At 44.3% G+C, this 16350-nt stretch overlaps 1 protein-coding gene across 1 annotated transcript in view; it reads right to left on the minus strand.

Annotated features, from left to right (window-relative positions):
• MAPK4 (mitogen-activated protein kinase 4) overlaps nucleotides 1-16350 on the minus strand; it is a 151629-nt gene that overhangs the window by 21240 nt on the left and 114039 nt on the right. Inside the window, exon 3 of the mRNA XM_054033066.1 lies at nucleotides 7935-8079. Within this exon, the coding sequence (XP_053889041.1) occupies nucleotides 7935-8079 (145 nt within the window). The remainder of the gene's footprint in view (nucleotides 1-7934; nucleotides 8080-16350) is intronic.

A 16350-nucleotide genomic window follows, 5' to 3' on the forward strand; every position in this document is an offset into this window, starting at 1 on the left:
TGTCAACTTGTTTGCGCCTCTGAATCCAAACCATCCTTCTCACCAAAAATGGACTAAGCTATTGTTGTAAACAGCTAACCTCAGGGAGTGGATGGCTCGGGAGTTAGTGATGGCCTTTAGAGCCTTTGTCAGAAGGCTACCAGTTCAAATCCAGAAAAGGTCACTAGTGATAGGTGTTCAGTGGCTTCTGTGAAGCACAAGCTGGTGGGTCTGTCCTATTCTTAGTGGACACACAATACCTCTCCTCACAAAGGGCATACTTGTTGGCAGTGCCCCAAGAGGCAGAATACCGATGGAGGCATGTCGGCAGCATGTGGCAGAGGGGGAGAAACTTGCAGTGCTCCTTCCTTTGCTATACCTGCTTTGTGTGTAAACAGAGGATCAGACTCACCAGGGCTATTAGTCTGGCACCTTTCACAATCTGTTTATTGACTAAGGGCCTGAGAATCTATGAAAAGATCCCCATTGACTTCAGTGAGCCCTGGATCAGACCCATAATATGGTTTAACTGAAAATCACGGGTTTGGCAAATGTTGAGGGTAAGGGAAGCAAATAAACATGCAAGAGTCTTTTACAAACGGGGCAAGGTAGGCAAAGTGTGGAAAAGACGTTCCAAAAAGAGGGGCCCATTGTCTGATCATTACACAAAGACATAGAAAAGTTGAAGTAAGGCTACTGAATGAATTGCAAGTGGCCAGGCAGAATTTTTATTTTTATTCATGAAATTGTACCACCACATTCAGGGAGGCAGTGTGACCTAGTGGCTAGAGCAATCAGGCGACCTTGGTTCTATTCCTGGTTGTGCCACTGGCCTGCTGGGTGACTCTGGGCAAGTCATTTCCCCGCTCTGTGTCTCAGTTTCCCCACCTGAAAAATGGGGATAATGATACTGAATTCCTTTGCAAAGCACTTTGAGTTCTACCGATGAAAAGCCCTGTGTTTGTATTATAGTACAGAATGATTCATGATATGCTTTTGCATTTCAAACATTTTCTCTTAGGGGGACTGGAGAGAACAGGATTCAGGTTAGTTGCTTGGCTGTGAATTCTGTTCTCAAGGTAAAAACAATAAATCTGATTCTGGTGGTATTACAGATTACCAAAACTTCAATTTTCTGAGCTATTTTGCTATACTCAGTGCCCTTTGATGTATCTGTAGCCTTCTCATTTATTTTCATCCTCTGTCTCTCACTCCCCTCCCCCCATCTACTGTACAGATAGGCACAGAGGACAAAGGTCTAACAACAGACCCTAGTTTAAGAGCTGTTGTTTCCAATAATTGATCATCATTATTCATCTAAATTGTTTAAGCATCCCAGACAGTCTATTGAGCTAATGATATTGATTCGTGCTAAGCACCCAACTTAAACTATATCACTGAGGCATGTACAAAAACCAATTAACCCAGTAGAATGTAATTATAAAGAGGTTTACAATGGTCTCTGTGAGCAAAATCATGCAATTGTCTCTTATGGCCAGAGACAATTGCAGAAACATGCTATGTAAGCTCAGAGTGACAGGGTCAGAGACCATATGGGCACTGTGTTTGTGCAGCAGGGATGGAGCAGCTAACCTGAGCTGCTGTGCTGCCTGCGTACGCACACAACCTGACCTGCAAACAGGTGTAAACCAGACTGCTGGTCAAATCTCTGATTTAAAAACAGACTTGTAAAGAGAGAGCTGGGGGGATTCTCAATTGTAGACGGAAGCCTGCCCTTCTCTTTACACTGAGAGTTGTGTGTCCATGTAGAGAGGATCCCTCTCCTGAAGCGGTCCTTAAGCACAAAGGCCTGGGTAGGTGGGATCTCTGTGCCATACCTTGGCTCTGTAATCAGGGGAGCAGGGAGAGATGCCATGTCCACAGCCACAGAAATATTTTTAGAGTGGCAGAAACTGAAGATCAATAAGAGGTAGTGGTGCTAGGTTGCCTGGTCCCCACTGCTGTCAGAGCAGGAGTATTACAGATATATGCACACACACTATGCTTGGTCAGGTTTGAGTGATTCACACAACTGGGTTTTCATCAATCCTCCCCCCGGGATGCTGTTGCACAGTATCATGTGTCTCAGACCTGGCCTGCACACAGCTTTTGTACCAGCATAACTAAGTTGAGTAAGGGTGCAAATTTTTACTCGATATAGTTATGCTGGTACAATCCTAGTAAAAAAGTGCCTGATACTGGTATAGTTTATGACTCTTCCCATACAAGAATAGGTACACGAGTAACTTCACTTATGCTGATATAACTGTATCCATACTATAGGGGTTGTACTACATTAACTAGCCTCGTACAGTTAACATGGTACAACTTTTGTGTGTAGACACAGCCACAGTCGGGAAAGTTTTCTTCTTATGTAGCCTAAATTTTAACTTTTTAAGATGTCATCTTATTACCACTAGCTAGTAGAAAAGCCTTACAGGAGATGGAGCATAGACTAGGGGTTAACCTACAAATCTGATAGGTTGTGTCTGTGTCTACCACCGATTTTGTACAGGTCACTACACACCTCTCTATGCTTCAGCTTCCCCTCCTGTAAAACGGGAAGAGTAAGACTTACCTTACAGGGTGTTATAGGGCTTAATTCATTCATGTTTTGAAAATACTTTGAGATCCCCTGATAAAAGGTGTATAGAGATGCTAAGTACAGCACTACTCTTAGGAAAAAAATAAAACAAAGGGACAGGTGTTTCTTGCCATTTTAATTTTGATCTTCACCTTTATATTAGCATTATGGGGTCTACTAAGGAGTCATCAAATGGTGAAAATCAGAAAAACAAGGAGCCAAACACAGTTTTAAAGTTTTGTCTAATCTGGTTTATGCCAAATCCTGCTGTCTTGGACTATAATCTGGTTTGGGTTCTGAAAAAACAAACAAAGTAGGTTTCAGGTTTTGCGGAGCAGTATTTCTGAGGGTACGTGTACACTGCAGTTGGAGGATAATTCCCAGCACAGGTAGTCAGAGATGCGCTAGCTCTGCTTGAACTAGTGCCTAAATGGCGACACAGGGAGCGACTCGGGATAGCCACCCAAGGACGTACCCAGATGATCAGGAGGGTTACTCAGGCAACTACCCTTAGCTGTCACCTGTGCCATCATGACCACACTGCTATCTAGAGAACTTACAGGGGAGAGAGAGAGAGAGAAAGAAACAGAGAGAGACACACATACACAAAGACAAGGGCAATTTTAACAATCTCTTCTAAGCAACACTGAATGCTTAATTGTAGCTTTTACAAGAGAAATATGGAAGTTGAAAGCTTTGGTCCTTGACTGAAATAAAATAAAAGGGATGAAGAGATCCAGGGAGTGGCTGCAGACCAAGAGTCACACGGCTGCAGCACAATGCAGTGCACTGAAATATTTTTAAAGAAAGGGTTGTTCTACATTATTAATGGATCTGATGATTTATTTAGAAAAATCTGCGCTTGGCTGCTTATGAATGCATTAAACTCCTCCTGTCTTTCAAAATAATAATAGGCAGTGATAATGATAGAGAAGGAAGACTATTAAATACCCCAGGAAGGAAGATGGGCATTTTTGATCACTTCAGAGTATCCACTTCATTGTTGAAAAAACTACTGAATGTCCCAGCTTCATATAGTGCTTAAGGGCCCAACCAGTATTTAGCAGGTGATATGGCCCCTGCTTCTTACGGTAACAGTTTAGCAAATACCTTGGATAAAGATTTTCTTGAGAACATCAGGATATCTTCCACGCTTTTACTGCTAAAATATTGTAGGTTTCTATGTGGCGCTACAAAACAATGATCCTTTTTTATTATAGGAACATAGAAGCAAAAGGGACTTCCAGGGTCAACAAATGCAGTTATGTCATATGATCAATCAAATGCACCTTTAGAGTTCTAGTAACTACCCCTTCCATGCAGAGTTCAGCAGCCATTTTGTTCTCAGGTCTGGTTCTAGCCTGTACTAGCAGAGAAACATGCATATTGCACAGTAGCCACTGAAGTCAGTGGATACCAAGCCCTGCTCTGTGACAGGGGCGTTGACAAGACTTTCCATAGTGACTAGTGGTTTTCAGTGCCTCTATCTGTGAGTGCCCAACTTAAATTACCTTAAAGGAGCTTGCTTAGGCTTAGCACTTACTAAAAATCAGGCCTCCATAAGGTGTGTCAAGGTAAGCAGACAAAATCTTCAGTTGCTTGTAAAAATCTTGGCCATTTCTAACCTTTTCTAAACCTGATCCACTTCCACAGAGACTAGCCTCATGCCTTATAGATTCATAGATTCTAAGACTGGAAGGGACCTCGAGAGGTCATCGAGTCCAGTCCCCTGCCCTCATGGCAGGACCAAATACCGTCTAGACCATTCCTGATAGGCATTTATCTAACCTGCTCTTAAATATCTCCAGAGATGGAGATTCCACAACCCCCCTACGCAATTTGTCAGGGGGGTTAAACACTGGAATAGTTAGGAACTTTTTCCTAACGTCCAACCTAAACCTCCCTTGCTACAGTTTAATCCCATTGCTTCTTGTTCTATCCTTAGAGGCTAAGGTGAACAAGTTTTCTCCCTCCTCCTTATGACACCCTTTTAGATACCCCAAAACTGCTATCATGTTCCATCTCAGTCTTCTCTTTTCCTAACTAAACAAACCCAATTCTTTCAGCCTTCCTTCATAGGTCATGTTCTCAAGACCTTTAATCATTCTTGTTGCTCTTCTCTGGACCCTCTCCAGTTTCTCCACATCTTTCTTGAAATGCAGTGCCCAGAACTGGACACAATACTCCAGTTGAGGCCTAACCAGCGCAGAGTAGAGCGGAAGAATGACTTCTCGTGTCTCGCTCACAACACACCTGTTAATGCATCCCAGAATCATGTTTGCTTTTTTTGCAACAGCATCACACTGTTGACTCATATTTAGCTTGTGGTCCACTATAACCCCTAGATCCCTTTCTGCCGTACTCCTTCCTAGACAGTCTCTTCCCATTCTGTATGTGTGAAATTGATTTTTCCTTCCTAAGTGGAGAACTTTGCATTTGTCTTTGTTAAACTTCATCCTGCTTACCTCAGACCATTTCTCCAATTTGTCCAGATCATTTTGAATTATGACCCTGTCCTCCAAAGCAGTTGCAATCCCTCCCAGTTTGGTATCATCTGCAAACTTAATAAGCGTACTTTCTATGCCAATATTTAAGTCGTTAATGAAGATATTGAACAGAGCCGGTCCCAAAACAGACCCCTGCGGAACCCCACTTGTTATACCTTTCCAGCAGGATTGGGAACCATTAATAACAACTCTCTGAGTACAGTTATCCAGCCAGTTATGCACCCACCTTGTAGTAGCCCCATCTAAATTGTATTTGCCTAGTTTATCAATAAGAATATCATGCGAGACCGTATCAAATGCCTTACTAAAGTCTAGGTATACCACATCCACCGCTTCTCCCTTATCCACAAGGTTCGTTATCTTATCAAAGAAAACTATTAGATTGGTTTGACATGATTTGTTCTTTACAAATCCATGCTGGCTATTCCCTATCACCTTACCACCTTCCAAGTGTTTGCAGATGGTTTCCTTAATTACTTGCTCCATTATCTACCCTGGCACAGAAGTTAAACTAACTGGTCTGTAGTTTCTTGGGTTGTCCTTATTTCCCTTTTTATAGATGGGCACTATATTTGCTCTTTTCCAGTCTTCTGGAATCTCTCCCGTCTCCCATGATTTTCCAAAGATAACAGCTAGAGGCTCAGATACCTCCTCTATTAGCTCCTTGAGTATTCTAGGATGCATTTCATCAGGCCCTGGTGACTTGCAGACATCTAACTTTTCTAAGTGATTTTTAACTTGTTCTTTTTTTATTTTATTGCTAAACTTACCCCCTTCCCATTAGCATTCACTAGGTTAGGCATTCCTTATTCTTTGTTTTTGTTTTCCTTAATTAACAAGAACTCATTTTAGAGCGGACATGCATGTTTTGTAGTTAGTGCGGGGAGGGATAGCTCAGTGGTTTAAGTATTGGCCTGCTACACCCAGAGTTGTGAGTGCAATCCTTGAGGGGACCACTTAGGGATCTGGGGCAAAATCAGTACTTGGTCCTGCTAGTGAAGGCAGGGGACTGGACTCGACAACCTTTCAGGGTCCCTGCCAGTTCTATGAGATAGGTATATCTCCATATATTATTTTATTATACAGAACTCTCGCTAGCATAAACACAGCAAATGCCAGAGTCTGAAAGGAAGCAAAACTCTATCCTGAACTTCCGATGTGCTCACTAGTAGCCTGTATTCTCTTCCATGCAGCTTAAAACAATTTCAGACTTGTTTTCTGATCACACTTTTATTTTTTGCCCAGCTTCTCAGTAACTACACTCTCTTTTGCTATGTTTTTATTGTTTCATTTTTTATTTCATGCTTCTTTCTCTATTATTTGCTGATATAACTTGTCAAACTCCCAAACAGCTGTGGGCAAAGCTGTGAAAGGCAACCAAAATCATGCCTGCAAGATTTGGGGACAAGTTCATTTACAAGCCTCCATTGATACATGCCACGCAGGTGCCCTTTCAGTGCATTTCCAGAAGTGTGACCCCTGAGGAGTAGCGGTCACCTCCACAATGTGTAGCAAAAAACCAAAATGATGTCAATTTTTCATCTTGCCTTCCATTATAGTCAACACAGCCGGCCTGTTTCTGAGCTTTCTTTCACAGGTGTTAATCAGAAGGTAACACCATTGGAGCTAATGGAGGTACGGCAATATGAATACAGAATCACACTTCATATCTACTGAACACTAAAGTGGATTTTCCCAGTGAGCAGTAGGACCCAGTCTTGCAAAGGCGCATGCATGTGTTTACACAACGGCAGTATTACCCTTTGACTTAAATGGAACTACTCACAGTACAGGTGTATAAGTCTCTGCAGGACTGGATCTAAGATATTTTATAGGAGACAGTTTTTAGATTTAGCAGTTTTTACAGCTGGTTTTCAAGAATATTGTAGAAACAGTCATTGCAGGGTGACAGGATTCTGGCAGAAGAGCAGCAGGCACCAATCAGCATACAGCGAACTTCATGTCCTTTCCAAAGTGAAATGTTATTGGTGGAAATTTTGTAGCATACGTTAGGATGTTCTCTCTCACGGCAGAGGAAAAGATCTTTAAGATACTGACCACAATTCAAATCCACCACAGAGCATAAACCTCTTGGATAGGGTCATGTCATCTTATGCATCTGTACTAGAGTTGATCAAAACTTTTCATCAATTTTTTTTTTCAAACAAACTAGAAATTTTTGCAAGAAATCTCCATTTTTGTTGAAAACCCAAACGTAAAAAGTTTTCAGTTTTTAGTGTTTGATCAAAAATCTGAAAAATTCTGATAGATCTAAATCTATAGATAGATTTACATTACAAAACTGACAACTTTTCATTTTCATTTAACTGTTTATGTGGAAAATAAAATCCATTTCCTGCTCAGCTCTAGTTTGTGCAGGTCCTTGAACAGCGAGGCCCTGATCCTAAGTGCAGTCTCTATGCACTGCAGTAATAAAAATGTTTAATGATAATAACATGTTCTGTGGCCAGTTCAGTTCCCAGGGGATACAGATGTAACAAAAGCCACCATCACAAGCAGCAGAGTTGTAGGCAGGGTTACTAGGGACTGAACGGAAATGAAGATAGTGAACTATCTTCTTACTCTTCGGGCCTATCTACTGTAGGGGAATTTGCACTAATGTAGTTGCACGAGGGGCAACTCTAATGCTGCACCAGTGTAAAATGGGGCTTGGGCAGGTGCAACTTACTCTGGTGAGAGGCGTTACCTCTAGCACGAGGTATTATAGGACACTCGCCTGTGCTGTTCCTGACTGCAAGTAGACAGGGATTCAGTTAAACAGCTAAACATTCGAAACAGCTTTAAACATTTACTTGAGGAATAGAAGGGGGGAGGGGAGTAGCAAACAGGAATTAGAAACCTACCAGCAAACAACATCCTTCCCGTGAGCATTTCCGCCAGGATGCACCCTGCCGCCCACATGTCAATGGCTTTGGTGTAGGCGTTAGGTGAGAGGAGCAGGCGTGGAGATCGATACCATTTTGTTACTAGGCCTTCAGAAAGATAACCCTGAAAGATTAAAAATATACAAGTCTATATAAATAACTTTGGAAAACACACTTCATCCATCCCTGCCTTTTGCTGTCTAATCGCCGGGTGAAGGAATGAGTTTTGCACTCATAATCCCAGCTTGGAAAGACTTTGCTTTAACTCGTCCCAGTTACATCACGAAGAAGCAGGCAGCATTTTTTTTTCTTTCAAAATGTCACGAAAAAGAGGAAGGCTGAGCCAGACGATCAGTACTGTAGGAAACTGCAAGACTGACGTCCTCACTGCGCCTGACGGTGAGTGGTAAATTCAGTCAAACTGTGCGAGCGTGTGTATAAACACACACAGCCACACAGCGGTGATCTCCAGGTACCAAACTGCAGAGCCACAGGGTTGCATTGATTATGCACCTTTCACCACTTCCCCTGCACTCTGACCAAAATACCACTGCCTTTGCAAGGTTCTGATTGCTTGTTTTAATGATGGCTAGATGGCTGGAGAGCTGCATTTACTGCTACTGACTGCCCACTGATTGTACCCATGGCTAATTTAAATTAAAGCATCCTATTATTTTTGTTACCCCAGTCTCCTTGCCTGCCTCCAGACTGTGCTCATTTCATCTTCTCGTTTAGATTGCAAGCTCTTCAGGATAGGGACCGTCATTTACTAAGGGCCAGCGTTTTCAAAAGTGCTCAGCACCCACACCTGGGGCCAGGCTGTCAGAACAGCCAGTACAGTGGTTGCTGAGCTCTTGAAAATCAGGCCTGACACATTTGTACAGTGCCTAGCACAGTGGGGCCCCAACCCCAATGCTGGACTATAAAACAATGTGCTAGAGAGATGTTTTCTTCTATCCCCATACTGCTCCCATCAAAGGTGGAAATTCCCCCCTAGAGAGCACGAGTCTGAGATGCAGGACAAGCAATATAGAATCCTGGTCAAATGACAGGTTGATTGATATCGCACAGGAGGTAGAGAGGGAAACGTTCAACTCTCCGGTAAGGTGAGCACTCGCTTCTAACCCAAGACGATCTGTCTCGGGATTTTATACAGCTGCCCATCACCGTAGTGTCTGAGCACCTTCCACAGAACATCAGTAATGAAAGATAAGTGAACTTAAAATCGCAACATTATTTTGCATACAAACGCTATTTTAGATACTTGTTAAAGGATTCAGAAATGGACTGTATTAAACCCAGAGGGGTAGCCGTGTTAGTCTGGATCTGTAAAAAGCGACAAAGAGTCCTGTGACACCTTATAGACTAACAGTCGTATTGGGGCATAAGCTTTCGTGGGTGAATACCCACTTCATCAGACGCATGTCATGGGTATTCACTCACGAAAGCTTATGCCCCAATACGTCTGTTAGTCTATAAGGTGCCACAGGACAATTTGTCGTTGTATTAAACCCAATTCAGCAAAGCACTTAAGCACATGCTTAAAGTTAAACATGTGCTTTACTGAATTGGAGCTAGTTATAATTTTTCTGTGTCTCTGAAATCTGTACAGTGGACCTATTGTTTCTATGCAAAGCACCACAATGTGAGAGTGAACTGACTGATGAAGTGACGGACCAGGTCTAACATTTTGTTATTGATCTGGTTTTGGGTGGAGAACCCGAGGGTTAAAAAAACTTTACTGTTCTGGTTTTTGTTTTATGTTATTTTATTGTACGGGCATTTAGAAATATTCCCAAGTTAAAAATCATCAGTAATGCACAGAAAGACATACCGTATATTTACTACGCTCATTTGTTAGTGACTGTGTTTGTATACACACAGACATCAACACCTTAAAAGCGTAGATGAAACTGCAGCCTGAATCATAATGCTGAAGGTGTTAAATAGCTGACACTGCATAATAACTAGCTGTGGAGGCAGAAACTCTGAAAGCGCCATGTGTGATCCTGTATCTCACCTGAACTGGTACCTCAGCGAACATTAACTCTGATGAACCAGAGGTTTTTTTAATACAATTCACTGTTGAATTTTGCATGCATTCATCATTTTTATGCAGGGGCAATGGGCTTACACTTTATTCTGAAGTTTACATGAATGATTCGTCGGACCAGTACATGACAATCTGCTAATCACTCCTCAGTGTCGTTAAAATCAAAATAAAGTCTTGCATGTGAAGGAGGCCCTGATTCTGCTCTCCTCTACTTTAGAATCAATGGGCCAAATTTTGCTCAGAGTTTCCCCAGGACAAATCTAATTTCACAGTTGTTATTGACCTGTGTAACTCCATAGACCTCAATGGAGTAACATCTGATTTACACCAGTGTAAGTGACATCAGCATCAGACACAGAGCTGCAACTGGTGTACGGTATCTGAGAACTAATTTGGACCATTAAACCATGTGTTCTCTGGGCCTGGGTTTCCATTTGGTACTAATTTTAAGGAGATTGCCTTTTGATTATAATACTACTACTACTTTGCTCTTCAATAGCACCTTCCATGAAGAATTTCAGAGCACTGCAAACATTCATAGATTCGAAAGCCAGAAGGGACCACTGTGATCATGCAGTCTGACCTCCTGGATAACAAAGGTCATAGAACTTCCCCGAAATAATTCCTAGAGCAGATTTTTTAGCAAAACATCCAGCCCTGAATAACCTAAACCTCAAAACACCTTTGTAAGGCTGATATTATTGCTGCTTACAGATGGGGAAACTGAGGCACAGGAAAGTTAGCACTTAACTTGACCAGGGCCATACAGGGAGACAGGCTTTCAGCTGGTAATAAAGTCCAGATTTATTTATACCCAGGCCAGTGCTTTAACTTCTAGGGCCAAGATTGTCAAACCTGGGGCTAAAATTTTCAAAACCACCGATGATTTAGGAGCTTATGTTCTATTTTCAAAAGTGACTTAGGCATGTAGGAGCTAGAGACATAGGCTTCGAAAATAGGGCTTAGGCTCCTAAGTCACTTACTCCTTTTAAAAATGTTTACCTGGGGGAACTATCATTCGGCTCCTAAATCTTTATTCAGGCACCAGAATAAGTAATGTGGCTTTCAAAAACGCTGAGCATACAGAACTCCATTGAAGCCAATAGGACTTGTCACATTATTAACAATACCTAGCTGGAGCACAGTCCTTGATATTAAATAAAAGGTACTGCTTTGAGAATTGCCTCTCTTGTCCTCCAATAGTATTTTCCAGGTTCCTTAATTTATTCTCACCAAATTTAACCCTGGTGCACATCCACTCTGTTCGAGATTACAAGCTGATGGTTCATTTTGTAATAGCAATGCTAATATTAATTTCATAATTATTTATTGCTTTGTGGACAGAACCCAAGGCTAACGTGACCGTTACACTTTAATTCCAAGCTAAGGCATAACTTTCCCAGACAGCCACTGTTGACACACATTACAGAAGGTTAGTGGTGCTCAGCTGGGAAGGACAAGAAGTTATGCAGCAGAACCTAGGGAACTCAATTGTTACAAAAGTGCTCATAAACCAGTGATGTCTGTATAGATATAAATAGTCATTGGTAGGTGCCACTAGATGGTGCTCAAGAATACGAAGCATAGTTCCTGGGTTTGGTAGGATCCATACAAATTGTTGTTATTGTGCACTGTAAATCTCTTTAGGTGGCGTTCTTAACGTGATCAGGGCCTCACAGTAATAGTCGTGGAATAACAACGAACCACAGAGACTGTCCCCGTCCCAGACAACTCAACATCTATGGAAGGATGGGTATTAGGGTTGCCAACTTTCTGATTGCAGAAAACCAAAGACCCTTGCCCCGCCCCCTGCCCTGCCCTTCTCACGCTGTCCCCCCTCCCTCTGTCACTTGCTCTCCCCCACCCTCACTCATTTGCTCATTTTCACCAGGATGGGGCAGGGGGTCGGGGTAAGGGCTCCAGCTGGGAGTGTGGGCTCTGGGGTACAGGAGGGGGCTCCAGGCTGGGGGGTTGGGGTGTGGGGGGAGGTTAAGGGCTCCATCTGGGAGGGAGTTCTGGGGGGGGCCAGGGCTGAGGGGTTTGGGGTGCAGAATGGGGCTCTGGGCTGGGGCTGAGGGGTTTGGAGTGCAGGAGGAGGTGAGGGGCTGGGACAGGGGGTTGGGGTGTGGGAGTGAGTGAGGGGTGTGTGCGCTGGGTGGCGCTGACCTCAGCGGCAACATGTCCCTCTGGCTCCTAGGTGCAGGGGCAGCAATGGGAGCTCTGCATGCTGCGTTTCCTGGCCAACGGGGGTTGCGGAGCTGGCTCGGGGCGACGTCTGCACTGTGGGTAGGGGCAGCGCGCAGAGCCCCCTGGCTGCCCCTGCACTTAGGAGCCAGAGGGACATGCTGGCTGTTTCCAGGAGCCACTGGCTGCTGCAGCCAACCGGACTTTTAGCGGCCCAGTGGGCTGTGCTGACTAGAGCTTCCAGGGTTCCTTTTCGACAGGGCGTTCCAGTCGAAAACCAGTCGCCTGCCAACCCTAGTGGGTATACATCTCCAGACTGGCAGTGCCAGACAGTGATTTGTAGCCATTAAACTACCCATCATTCCCAGTGATCAGATTGGACCTGCATCTCTCATGGAAGCACCCTAGATTCTGTGTTAGGTTCACCTACTGCCCTTATCTTTAATATGGAAGTTCAGCGTGTCCCAGAATGCAGTGCTCCGTCTTCCTCTAAGCATCATTAAGGTTGAGCATTGCTTGCAGGCCTCAAGCTGTAACTCCATATTAAATGATGGCAGCCACGGGTTACCCCATGTGACTCTGTGAGGCTGAATTTATCCCACAGGCCACATTTTGCCTGTCTCTTATCTAATTCCTTCAAAACAACATCATCTCTGGCAGAGGCTCAAGGAGACTCTGAAAGGAAAACAGCGTGGAAGCAATTAACTGATAAAAGAGGAGACTGGGCTTGTGACATTATTGATATAATCTGGGACCATATAGATCATTGTTGCAACCAAGGTCCTGTAGTGGCACGCAAATCTTGTATAAAGGGGGTCAAATGGGGTGTCTAAGACAAGGTTATGGTTTACTGGTTATGATTATGCTGTCCATATGTGTATATCAATTTTGTAGTTGAAGTTATGAATATTGGCTCTATACGGTCTGTATTTCAAACTTATGCTATGCTGCTGGGTGACATCCCAGACAAACTGGTGTTAGCTCTGCCTAGCCTGCTTGATGGCCAATTAAGGACCATCAGCTATACAATGGACCCATTGAGAGAAGGCAAATATGCCTTGAGACTCAGCAAAGTATGCAGGAACTTGCCCATGTGACTCCAGACTCCATTTTGCTGTAATTTTCCACAGTAAGGACAAAGAGGTGTTCTTACACCTGGAAAAGACTATATAAGGCTGATGCCTCATCTCCATCTGGTCTTCAATCCTGCTTCATACCTCTGGAGGAACTTTGCTACAAACTGAAGCTCTGAACAAAGGACTGAGGACCCATCCCAGCTGGAGATGTATTCCAGAGACTTGATTTGAACCTGCAGTTTATTCTATCGCTGCTGCAAGCCTGAACCAAGAACTTTGCCATTACTGTATGTAATTGATTCCATTTAACCAATTCTAACTCTCATCGCTATCTTTTTCCTTTTATGAATAAACCTTTAGATTTTAGATTCTAAAGGATTGGCAACAACGTGATTTGTGGGTAAGATCTGATTTGTATATTGACCTGGATCTGGGGCTTGGTCCTTTGGGATCAGGAGAGCCTTTTTCTTTTACTGGGGTATTGGTTTTCATAACCATTTGTCCCCATAACGAGTGGCACTGGTGGTAATACTGGGAAACTGGAGTGTCTAAGGAGATTGCTTGTGAGACTTGCGGTTAGCCAGTGGGGTGAGACCGAAGTCCTCCTAGTCTGGCTGGTTTGGTTTGCCTTAGAGGTGGAAAAAACCCCAGCCTTGGGCTGTAACTGTCCTGTTTGAGCAATTTATCCTGAGTTGGCACTCTCAGTTGGGTTCCGCCAGAACCGCATTGTCACAGGGCTACAGGCTGCTTCGTCCTCTGAGGTCCCTGGGATGCAGAAGAGTCCCTCATTACCAGGCAATGAAGCATTTCTAGTGAGTGTTCGGAGGGAAGCTGGGAAGAGTAACGGAAGAGGAGAAGGACCTAGGGGTCCTTGTGGACCGCAGGATGACTATGAGTCGACAATGTGACGTGGCGGTGAAAAAAGCCAATGCGGTCTTGGGGTGTATTAGGCGAGGTATATCTAGTAAGGATAGGGAGGTCCTGCTTCCGTTGTATAAGGCGCTGGTGAGACCTCATTTGGAGTACTGTGTGCAGTTCTGGTCTCCCATGTTTAAAAAAGATGAACTCAAACTGGAACGGGTGCAGAGAAGGGCGACTAAGATGATCAGAGGAATGGAAAACCTGTCGTATGAAAAGAGACTAGAGGAGCTTGGGTTGTTTAGTCTGACAAAGCGAAGTCTGAGGGGGGGTATGATTGCTATCTTCAAATATATCAGAGGGGTTAATACAAGGGAGGGAGAGGAATTATTCCAGCTTAGTACTAATGTGGACACGAGAACGAATGGATATAAACTGGCCGTGGGGAAGTTCAGGCTTGAAATTAGACGAAGGTTTCTGACCGTCAGAGGGGTGAAATATTGGAACGGCCTTCCGAGGGAAACGGTGGGGGCGACGGACCTGTCTGGTTTTAAGATTAAGTTGGATAAGTTTATGGAGGGAATGGTTTAATGGTAAAACATAGTAGCCAAGGAAGACCAAGCAATGGTACATGAATAGCATAATGGCCAACAAGGGTCAGGCTAGAGACTCTTGCCTATATGCTCGGGGTATTACTGATCGCCATATTTGGGGTCGGGAAGGAATTTTCCTCCAGGGTAGATTGGCTGAGCCTCTGGAGGTTTTTCGCCTTCCTCCGCAGCATGGGGCAGGAATCACTAGCAGAAGGGTCTCAGCCGATTGAAGTCACTAAAACACAGGATTGGGGACTTCAACGGCAGAGTCCAGGGAAGGGTCTTGCGGCCTGAATCATGCAGGGGATCAGACCAGATGATCATAATGGTCCCTTCTGACCTTAAAGTCTCTGAGTCTAAGAGCGAAAGCAGAAGCCACAAGAAGCAGCAGCTAATTATGAGAATGGAGTCTGGCAAAAAGTGAAAGGCCTGCAGCAAAACAAACAACTCCATTAACCCAGGGGAAGATGGATGTGGGCCAGCACAGAGGACCTGCATCAAATGAAGATATGGTGGGGGGAACACCAGGCATGTAAGAGGAACAACAGCACCCTCTCCTCTCCTGAAGAACATAAGTACATAAGAGGATTTAATGCAGGATTTTTGTAGAGATAGGTGCTGACCCTCCACCCCCAAAACTTTGGGGAAAATCAGATGTGGATTTCAACTTTGCAGCTAGTCCCCATCTCTATAACGGGTCAAGTCAAAGCCCTAGATGTGAACGCACTGAACTCTGGATCTGAACTGTCCCAAACTTTGCTGCTTGGTCCAGCCATCTGCTCTGCAGAAACGGGTCAGATTCTTTTAGGGCCCAATACAGATGCAGAGTGTGGTTCAGATAAGTGCCAGGCAAAAGCGCTGTGCAGGACAGAGCATGGGAGGCCTGACCCCGGCCAAGTGAGAGCACTGAGTTACCGCTGCCTAGTCATGTCCAAGAGGGAATATTGTAACTCAGTGCCCCATGTTAGGAACAGCGTTTATGTCGCTCTCTCTTCAGATACACCCATTTGTTCTTCACGCCCTGCCCATTTTTTGCTCTGTGATCCTGCAAGTAAAGGAGCTGGCGAGCTGTGGCCTGGAGATCCCTTCCTAGTGTGGGGGACGATGCCTAGCATTTAACCATGGCTGCACCTGTGTGGAGCCTGCACCGCAGGCAACCTGCTGTACACCAGGGTCTGAACAGCAGACCTACACTACTAACCACATGGGCCTCTGCCACTTGAACTAAGTCCTCTCCCTGGCAGCTGTAGCAGCCTCAATAACCTCTTATGGGGACTGGTTACTAGAGGGGGGCAAAGAGCAGATAATACCTTTATGCATGTGCTTGTGAACTGATACAAAGCTACTCTGAGGCACACTAGAACCAATGTGATTCCCTGCAGCAGGTGCGACGGTGAGTTTGTGTGGCATGATCTTGGGTTGCTGTGGGCAGCGTGGAAGCAAAGTGTGATTGCTAGGTTAAACGTGCACAGGAGATTGTCTTTGAAAAGCAAAAGAAAGAGACAACTTGCCACTTGTGCTTTTGGGCTATATGCACCATTGTGGTAAGCCGGTATGGGGTGGGAACCCATTTATTTGCGAGAAAGCTGAGCGTGGTGTCCAGTGGTGAGAAAAGGAGACTGGGAACTGGA

This window comes from Malaclemys terrapin, chromosome 6 (genome assembly GCF_027887155.1).
Source record: "Malaclemys terrapin pileata isolate rMalTer1 chromosome 6, rMalTer1.hap1, whole genome shotgun sequence".
In the NCBI taxonomy this organism is placed as follows: domain Eukaryota; kingdom Metazoa; phylum Chordata; order Testudines; family Emydidae; genus Malaclemys; species Malaclemys terrapin.